At 36.9% G+C, this 10,230-nt stretch overlaps 1 protein-coding gene across 1 annotated transcript; it reads right to left on the bottom strand.

Annotated features, from left to right (window-relative positions):
• Positions 1–3,218: 3,218 nt before the first annotated feature.
• On the bottom strand, positions 3,219–9,898 carry bsnd.S (barttin CLCNK-type chloride channel accessory beta subunit S homeolog). Its single transcript, XM_018260929.2, has 4 exons — positions 9,560–9,898; positions 7,735–7,823; positions 7,064–7,306; positions 3,219–4,385 (listed from the first exon to the last, which is right to left on the bottom strand). The coding sequence occupies exons 1-4, from the start codon at positions 9,734–9,736 to the stop codon at positions 3,998–4,000; spliced, it is 897 nt and encodes a 298-aa protein (XP_018116418.1). The 5' UTR covers positions 9,737–9,898; the 3' UTR covers positions 3,219–3,997.
• Between the last annotated feature and the right edge of the window lie 332 nt (positions 9,899–10,230).

The following is a 10,230-nucleotide window of genomic DNA, read 5'->3' as shown; positions in this document are numbered from 1 at the left end:
CAGACTATATTTGATCTCTGACAGGTACCCAATGATGGTGTTTTGGGAAAGGGTTTTTATCTTGTCTTGCACACTTGATAAAAGTCATTGCAGGCCAAAATATATTGTGACAAGTTGCCTTTGCAAAACTACAAGGGGATTGTGGGAGCACTCCAAGGCTAAGTAAAAATGTGTTTAAATACAATGGAAATGCAACTGATTTGTCCAATTAATCAATGCGCATTCCCTGGTCCCCTGTCTCATAGTAATTCAGTATATATGCAAGTCCATGAATTTACAAAAACAGGGGTTTTTAGTTTCAACGTTATGATCATAAAATTGGTAAGCCACCATACCATGTCAAGGTAAACCCTATACAGTGGTCCCTAACTATTTACCTCTGGTCATAGTATAGAGGTAGCATTCCTTGGGATAAGTATCTCCTGATCTTGGCATTGGTTTCAGAGGGCTAGATCCTCCCCGCCACAACTTTTGTGGCTTTTAAGAGATAGAGAATGCCCAAATCAACGCCCACCCATGGGTGTAGGGGTGCTACAAACCACATGGAAACATAGTCTGCCTCTTGGTACAATACAAAAATACAAGGGGGATCATGGGAGCACTCCAAGGCTAAGTAAAAATGTGTTTAAATTCAATGGAAGTGCAACTGATTTGTCCAATTAATCAATGCACATTCCCTGGTTCCCTGTCTCTTAAGTAAGCACCCCACACCAATTTTATGATCAAAACTTTATAACTATGCACTTGCATATATACTGAATTACTTATGAGACAGGGGACCAGGGAATGCGAATTGATTAATTGGCCAAATCAGTTGCACTTCCATTGTATTTAAACACATTTTTACTTATCCTTGGAGTGCTCCCACGATCCCCCTTGTAAAGTTACCTTTGCAGTTAAGTTTGTTAGACTAGTGTGTGTAGTTAGCCTCAGGGGTGTTACTATAGAAGAAGCAGACCCCTTGGCTGTAGGGGGCCCAGGAGGTGCAGGGGCCCCAGTAGGCCCTAATTCATATACAGTTTCAATAAATATTGGTAAAACAAGTCAACCGCTAAACATTCTAAAAAATTATTTGGGGCCCAGTAATATCTAGTTACTCCACCTTTTAGTCTTCTCACTTATTTACTGTTATTTAGCTCTGCCAGTAGGAGTCAGTGTTCATGGTGTTGTGTGTTCATAAAGTGTTATTGAAAATGTGCTTTCTGGGAAAAGTCTCCATGATGTGATGCTGTATCCTTTTTATCTGTTGAGTATCAGATACATTATCAGTCATGTTTACAGCATTGTACCGATTGGCAGTCCTGACTGTCACTGAATCTCCCAATTACCCACATACTCTGCTAACAAGTCTGCTTGCTGTTCATCCTCTCACTTTTGGCTTTGCCAACTGAACAGCATACATAAGCTAGCATACAAGCTTGTCACCATTAAAAACATTTTTGAACAGCTTTTATTTTTTTACATGGCACAACAAGGTGATGAAGGACAATGGAATGCGTATTATTCATGTTGCACTAGTCAATCTTCCTGTTGAGATCATGTCAGTGGTGGCATCTAGAGACACTGCTCTAGGGACACTAAAGAGGATACAATGATGCACCAGCTTTGCACTCTACTTCTCTTTAATAAATCATATAACTGTAACAAACAAGTAAAAGTTGTGCTCACCACTAATTTTTAAAACCATTAGGTGGGGGTGCAATGAGGCTGTGACCACAAAATACAAACAGACAAATACAAGTTATACTAGTTATACAGGAGCAGTGACCAGCTCCATATTGTCGCTGCCACCCCTCCCAGCTATAGTCAGGTGATCCCACTGGTGTCTAATAAAAGGGCAGCCAAGTTTGGGAGTTTTACTTTGAAAGCAGCTAGTAAGTTGCAGGTAAAACCTAGTCCCTTTGTAAAATGTATAATGAAGCAATAGAATTCTTAATGAATCAGATGAAAATTTAGCATAGGACTGGCCAGATATGGGATGACTTTGACGTAGTTGGTCAGCGTAAATATATTGCAATATATGGACAAACAATCCCTGTTTTGTTTAAAGGGTAAGGCATTTTTCAGTAGTAGCCCCCCCACCCCCATTATTGTGCATTGGAAAACCCCCAGCATACCCTGGCATACCCATGTCATAGTTATGAATTCAGAATTTATAAGGTTTTTACAGATAGCATGAAGGGCAAGCCATGGTCACAAAAGAATGCTTGGCTAGAACTCAGTGTTTATTATGAACACACATTTAATGAATGATCTATTGTATACATAATATCTGTTTTTAAATCACTCCCTGTGGGAGCTCTGTATTGTTAAGAGTGTAATGGAACCAACTTTGGGTTCCCAGTCCAACAAGGCATTTCACCTGGACCAGTTCTGAAATCAGGAGATAACATGATTAATAAACTCATTCCACAGAAAACAAGGACACAGTGTTATTACCTGAGAGACCTGGAAATATGTTTCATAAGCCACGATTCTTATTCAGCAACTTGGTTGATTACCTGGCTTTTACACAAGACTCATTTTCCACAATTAAAGCTATTACAACGTCCTTGGTTTTAAATTAAATATACACAACTGACGTATATTTTCTTATTCTCTATAAAAAGTACATTAGATATACAGTATATATATATATATATATATATATATATATATATATATATATATATATACAGTATATATACGCAAATACTGTAGTTTTACTTCTAGAACAATTATACGTTTTCCCCTCTGCCATTTACATGGCTATGGGCAAAGCACAGTGATGAAAGATGGGAGTCATTGCTATCTATGCTACTTGCTACTTCATGGCATGGAAGCCTCTAAACTGAAGTTTCTTTATTACAGTGTAATATTTCATTTTTAATTTTTACTCTGCAGCAGGAAAGTGCCATATTGTTCTGCATGTTTTTTTTTTTTCAGGAGTGGGGTAAATACCATATTTCAAAACCTCTAGAAAAAAACAGCTATTCACTTGCTGCTTTATCCTTCCTGTGTGCTCCTCCTAATGGTCCCATCACATAATTACTCCTGTCTGGAAGAGTTAGTATTAGACAGACCAGCTGACAGAGACAAATAGCATGTTGCTGTGCATATCACAATAAACATATTTTTCAATATTTTCAATATTTTCATATTTCCCCACCAGCTGGTCTCCAATCATAAAATCACTCATATATGAAGAATCAGGAGAATATGTACTGATGGCTGAAGAGAAGGGCTTATGGCTCATGGTGTGAACTAAACAGCTTCCTATCTGGACTGTACATTATTATTATTATTGTCATGTATTTTTAGAGTGCCAACATAATGTGCAGCGCTGTATCATCACCACACTGTCATTTTCACTTATCTGACTATTCTCCTTTAGATCACTTATCACCCTTAAGGCCTCAATTAACAGACTTAGAGTGGAAGTAGAAAGAATGTTAAACCCAAGAATGTCCTAAAGTGTACACACTACAGTCATGGTGCTGTACAGTCTTACAATTATGGAATACCAGTCAGAATAATACATTTTGGGGGTATTTCGCCAGTAACCAGGAAAGGAACATAGGACAGGAAATAGTATTGTGACTGCCTGAAAATCAACTTTAGAGATGACAACCCCTGCAGCTCTGCTCATACACTTTGTTATATTTAGAACAAAACTGTAATCATGATCATATTGGAGTAATGTGTTGTCCTGGAACTTGATAGACCTTGGGCAGATCTGTTGGCCTCAAAAAATATTATGCTTCTACAATTAAGCACTTTTTTGGAATTAAAATGCAATATTTACAACATCAATATATTGTACTGGCAGTAACAGAATTTGAAGGCAAAAAGTGGGGAATATTCTACCAGAAATACTGAACAACATGTTAATCTCCTTTTAACTCAGATCTCTCAACCTTTGTAGCCTAACGATTACCGATTCATCCCTATGTTTCAATATAAAATAATTTTTTTGTTTGTTGTAAAGCAAATAGTAATTGTCAGTATGTTTCTATTATTAATCAAAGTCTGATTCATCCGCAATCACTAAGTGGTCCAAATCATCTTTCAGTCCATAATACAAGTCATCCCCTTCTGATTCCTGATCAGGGATACAAAGTGCTTGTACTGATTGATCTTCAGTATCAGTATTTCTCTTCGGGTCTGGAGGAGAAACATCTTCATTTTCAAAATGTAAACTTATTTCATCATTTAACGGTGAATCTATATGTGCAATTCCTTCCAAAGAGGCTGTTTTTTCACAAGCTTTCTGTTTAAATGACCATGTATCACAGGCATTCAGAGAACCATGGCTACTTCTTGCATCTGATTCACAAGATGTTGTATTGATTTCTTCCTCTTCATTCAGTGAAGCAAGTGGGGCATCTTTATTGTAGTCAAGTAGGCTGCATGTAAAGCAAAATAATGATTGAAAGCATTTTTCATACAATAGGCTAGAGATGTTAAAAACCTACTATTTATTAAATCATAAAGGACCATAGGTTCATCCTTAAATGGCCGTAGAGGCATTTGCAAATGTGGTTCTTTGGCACAAGTTTAAAGTTAGAAATGAACGCTGATATGCCAGAGAATGTGACATTTATAGTTGACCACCATATCCTGCTTCTATTGTTTTTCCTCCCATTGAATGATACTGCAGTACTCTCATAAACAATAGAAAATTCAATTTACATCCATTTCAAGAACAATATTTTTTTCAAGAACTGTTGCAAAGATCCACCTTTCATCCTCAAGCAGCTTTTATGTCACTTATCCCTACCCTCACTGTTAAAACTTTCTACTATCAATCCTGCAGACAGCCTTTACCTGCTTATACTTTATTACATTCTGCTGCTGCAAGAACACTTGAGCTCTTTCCTAATAAAAAAAAATACAGTCAAACCCGAAATGATCCCATTGAAATACATTAGAATATGTAAAATCCAGGAAAATGTAAAATCATGGCATGTAAAATTGGGATTTGACTGTACGCCTCCATAAAAGCCAATTAAATGTGTGATAAAAAGCCTGCAGCATTCAACGTTAGTTCAATGACTAGGGATTGTAATTAGAATGCTTTCTGCTTATTGTTTTAACTGAAGATATTTATGATTTTTATTTCTTGCACCAAATATAATGCAGAAAAGTAAAATAGAAAGTATTTAATTTTACTTCAATTGTGTGAGAAATAATCATATAATCAAATTGCTAGGCCCATTTACAACAAACCCTTCTATGTTGTCGAGACCTGTCCAGATTCAAATCCTGCCCTGTGTGACATGTGATAGTGTGGCTGTGCAATACTCTGTATCTCTGGAGTTTTTTGGTGCTAAACCCTTATGAGTAATGCTAAGAAGCATTATTCTACTATATATTCACTGTTTCCTTCTCATATTAAATCTTATTAAAGCCAGGTACCAGTAATGTAATAATCAAGGGTCTGTATACTGTATGTCTGCCTCTGTCACTGGTGCTTTGTTATTAGCTTGTTTGCTGCGATCTAGCTTGTGGCTTGGTTCTGAAGCTACAGTGTTGATGTTCCCCTGCCTGGTTCCTGATCTGCTGCCTGGGTCCTGTTCTGATGTCTGGTTTCTGACGCCTGATTCCCGTATTCTATGTTCCCTGATCCTGCGTTGTGCTTTTTCCTGTTGGCTGTGATTTTTACTGACTTCTAGCCCATTTCATGGACTCTTGTCTTCCACCTACCCTGACCTTGTCCTGTTTATTGGACCAAGTTTTTATGCCGAATGCCCAGACCTAGGCCAGGCTGTCAGACCCTGCCAGTTCACCATAAGCAGTTATTACACATTGCCTTATCAACAAACTATCTATGGAGTGCCTAGCATATGGACTGTCTACACCAGATGTCCCCTTTTCTACCCGTGAGCCACATTTAAATGTAAAATAACATAGCAACATAATCATGCAAGAAGTTCCTAGGGGTGCAAAATATGGAATGTTATAAGCAATTGGTAGGCCCTATATTGAGTTGCAGCCTACAAGAGGCTCTGTTTGGCAGTATACATGGTTTTTGTGCAACAAAAGCTTGTCTGCAAGCCAGGAATTCAAAAATAAGCACCTGCTGTGAGGCTAATGGGAGCAACTTCCAATGGTTGGAGAGCAATATGTTGCTCACGAACCACTGGTTGGGGATCACTGGTCTAAACTCCTGTAAACCAGTGCCTGAGACACAGGCAGTAGGGAGAAAAGGGGTTATTTAAACCTAGATCATATGTTTTATTTAAATGAACAGTTATTATTACAGGGTATGGAAGAGGATAAAAAAAGATGGTCAAATTGTGCTTTATAATATAATACACTTTCAACACAGAAACAAAGCAAAAGGTTCACCTTTCCACAGTGTGACAATATAAAAATAATGTATTAAGATAAAATAATTGCACTAACAATGCTGCAGTAGCATGAGCCACTCATTCCAGGGATGAGTAAACACACTTTCACAATGTACATGAATGAACTGGCAGGGAAATCTGTTTTACAAATACAAGTAATAGATGTAATCAGATCACGGAAATGGCAAAAAAATCTCACAAATGAGGGGAATCTGCTGCATTTTGCTCAGTATTACTTATCAGACACAGTAATTAAAGAAAACACCACCGACACCTTCTGACACGTTTCACTGTCATGAAATGCCATTGATGTTATTTTTGGACTTTGACTTTGTATTGTAATTAAATTTTCAGTTAATACAAATACGCAAAATAAGATACAAGTTCAAAAAACTATGTTAAATTTGTGCATTCGAGCCATACATCTTTGCATTGAGACTATTTTTACCATTATCAACTTTTATTACATTTCCCCATAGTAGTTATACATTTTTTACTTATTTGCTTTTAGCTCAAAGGGTTTCTATCTCCCATTCTTTTGTGTGTTTTTTACAAGCCCCTTATAAGCAAATATTGATGTAAAATACTTCTAAAAAGTTTCTTAATTTGACATACCTCAATATATCACTTTATCTGTGTCCCTATATATTCCTGCAGTCTCCTCATACACTTTCCGTAGGGGAGAATAATTTAATCAAATCACATGTTTGATGGGCAGTACCGGTACATACCAGGCTAAATCATCAGTCCCAGCTGTTCTCTGGCCATCATTGTCCCCATTTCTGTGTATTTCAATCTTGGCCTGCAAAGTCCTTTGGGAACAGTCTAAGAACAAGGGCTGCAGCAGAGTAGGAACTGACTGAACATCTTTCCCCTCACCAGGTTCTTCCACCTTTATATGAATCTGTTCATAGGATGGTAAGCCAATTTCATAGAGTTCAGCTTCTTTACTGCTAGTATATTGAGTACTAGAACTAAAGAAGAAATAAAAAAATTAGGATACTCTTATTTTTGCTCCCCATTGTTGCATTTGTCTTTAATCAATTGATATAATCTTTGTTAATATAACTTTTAAACATTTCTAGGGAGCCTGATTCAAGGGATACAGGCATCTTACAATCCAACATGTTCATGCATGACTTGTTTGACCTCTTCGTCCCTGATCATTAAAAATGTTTTTTCCTTCAAACAAGATGTTTTTCATGATATGATAATCACATTGTTCTTTAGTTTAAAGATTTACTAAGCAGATATGAATAAGGAGCATATTTTTCCATTTTATACAATGTAATAATGATTGACCTTAAATAAAAAAAGGCTTGGATGAGTGATGAGCTATTCAAGTACAATGTTGCAAGTCATGCACAGCGACAATAGCAGCATTGAGAGCCTTGGTACATACCATTGCTTCTCAGGGATAGAGTCGTTTTTGAGCACCGGAGACTTCTCTGTTAAGGAATCATCTTCCATATCAATTGGAGTAAAGGTTATCTGTAAAATAATGTAATAAAGTAAGAATCTATGACGTTATACAAGCAAATACATTTTTTCAACAGTTTCAAGTTCTCAACATTAATGCAAATGAAAGCAGTGTTTGCCTGTCCATTTCTGCACTGCTGGTTCTGACTTTAAAACAATATTGCAAAATTCACTTGGAAGAACTCAGAAATATATTATATACATTATTTAGGGTATATAACAATATAAGATTTATTCAGTTGAACACCTTGAAAAGACCAGGTTACAAATATTTCAGCAGAGACCACACCAGTATGCAATGGCATTTATTCTAGGTTTTACTTTCCCTTTTAAAAACTTTAGGGCCTTTAGGTAGCACTTTATATCAGAGTGACTGGGGGACTGGCAGCTGTGCTTTCAATCTCAGCAGGGCACCCCCGCTCCAGGTGTAGGAAATGAAGTAAATTAACAAGAGAGCTGAGAGAAGCAAACGAAGAGGCAGAACTTGCTGCTAAGTGCTCTTTATTGCACACAACATGTTTCGGGCCCAAAGCCCTTTATCAAGTGTGACACTTGATAAAGGGCTTTGGGCCCGAAACATGTTGTGTGCAATAAAGAGCACTTAGCAGCAAGTTCTGCCTCTTCGTTTGCTTCTCTCAGCTCTCTTGTTAATTTACTACCTTTAGGTAGCACAGTTAAACTCTCCCAGTCTTGAGGCTTTTTAAATTGAATTTAACAATTAACATAAATTGTAGAAGTAAGGTAAGTTTCACTTTATTGTTGAACTTGATGGACAACCTCATCTACTATGTAACTATAAAACTATATTTGTCAAGTTGATAATTAGATCATTTCAGTTCTCAACCATTTTTCAGGGATATCTATGCATATTAATCTTTTTTTGCTGGCAGCCACTTCCCATTCAGATGCTTATGCTAGTAGGTGGTTATTGCCTAGAAATACAGACTTCCACTTCCTACCAGAATAAGCTAATGGGAATCAATTATTAGTGGAGTGGTTCCTAGATAAAGTGTCCTTGTGCCTCTGGCAGAACAAATATTCTTGTATAAATTGAGAAAAGGTTCAGCATAAGAGGAACTATGAGTACCAAAAGGCACATTATGGGTTGCAATACTGGTTTAAAGGAGAAGTTAATCTTATAATAAACTTTTAATAAAATATGGCTGCATATTGTGGTGATAACTTGCAGTCGGTCTTCTTTGTTTTTTTTTAATTTTTTTGTAGGCTTTAATGGAAGATTTTATTTCCAACCAACCCTCCCTTTTTCGCCTTTCATTGTGCTATGGTTAGTGGGTCCTTAAAAAACAAATAATTCCTAACTGTAAAATAGAAAATATACACAAACCAAAAAAAAGAGCGATTTAGAAATTGTCTTGTAAAATCATTGTCTTCATTCTAATAAAAATTCATTTTCAGGGAGCCATAAGCTTAAGCATTTTACATTTACTGCAATGGAAAGTGATAGGGTATTTTCTCCCACAGGATGCGAATCTCCAACCAGTTTAAATCACAGAAAATACAAGACAATTCCTTTAATTTAAGGTCTTAACAACATCATTAAATATTATATAATCTATAACATGTAAATTTTACCTTTATTGCATATTTTAGCCTGTTTTAATCTTCCATTTGCACTCAACACAGACATCCTATCCCTGGTAATCAGTCATACATAAAAGACTGATGGCAAAAAGGCTGGAAAATTAGCCAGATTTGCTAGTTCTTATATACAATACATTGAGACCTACCTTTGGGTAACACTGACAGATACTCCAAGTGATTCCAATACAGATCATAAGGACCCCAATAGAGCAAAATGTAATGTACACATGGGGCTTATCTACACTCATAATGAACATGCCGATCATCACCAAAAAGAAACCCAGGATAATTAGTCCATAGCGAAACGTTTTATCTTCTGCCATGGTTGTTGTAGTCCAGGAAGTGGGAATTAAATGGGCGAGCGATTTAGTCCCAAGCAGCACCTGTCAAACATACAGCTGCACATTAAAGGGCATCAGGTGAGGAATAGAAGGAGAAATATGCAGCTCTGCTTGTCATATACTGGGTTTCCAGCATATTATTCAGCTTGTGATTTTCCCTAAACAGGCTCAGCCCAATCCTGCCCAAGGTCGATCAAGCCAGTTTTAAAGGTATTCCAATGTATGCAAATGGAATCCCTACATTTCCACCTCATTGAAGCTGGACTGCACACCTCTGTTTAACCTTCCCTGGAGGTAAAAATACTTAACAGTATCTACACATCACACAGGGAACCACTGCTCTGTTTAAAATTAAATCACCTCATAAACTTTCTATTGAGAGCTCATACAGAAGTCACCTAACTATTTGAACATTCTGAGTTTTAATTCGAAGGGGGTTATTTATCTGAAAAATTCTCTAACCCATTCCGCTCGGA

The sequence above is a fragment of the Xenopus laevis genome, chromosome 4S (genome assembly GCF_017654675.1).
Source record: "Xenopus laevis strain J_2021 chromosome 4S, Xenopus_laevis_v10.1, whole genome shotgun sequence".
NCBI classification, from domain to species: Eukaryota; Metazoa; Chordata; class Amphibia; order Anura; family Pipidae; genus Xenopus; species Xenopus laevis.
This window is presented reverse-complemented; position numbering and strand designations above follow the sequence as displayed.

Excerpts from the sequence above, each read along its gene's own strand:
- bsnd.S (XM_018260929.2), bottom strand. The coding sequence starts at position 9,736 with ATGGCAGAAGATAAAACGTTTCGCTATGGACTAATTATCCTGGGTTTC. Across the intron at positions 7,824-9,559 it reads TCTGTCAGTGTTACCCAAAG|ATAACCTTTACTCCAATTGA; the intron begins GTAGGTCTCAAT and ends ATTATTTTACAG. Across the intron at positions 4,386-7,063 it reads GGGACTGATGATTTAGCCTG|CCTACTTGACTACAATAAAG; the intron begins GTATGTACCGGT and ends CTTTACATGCAG.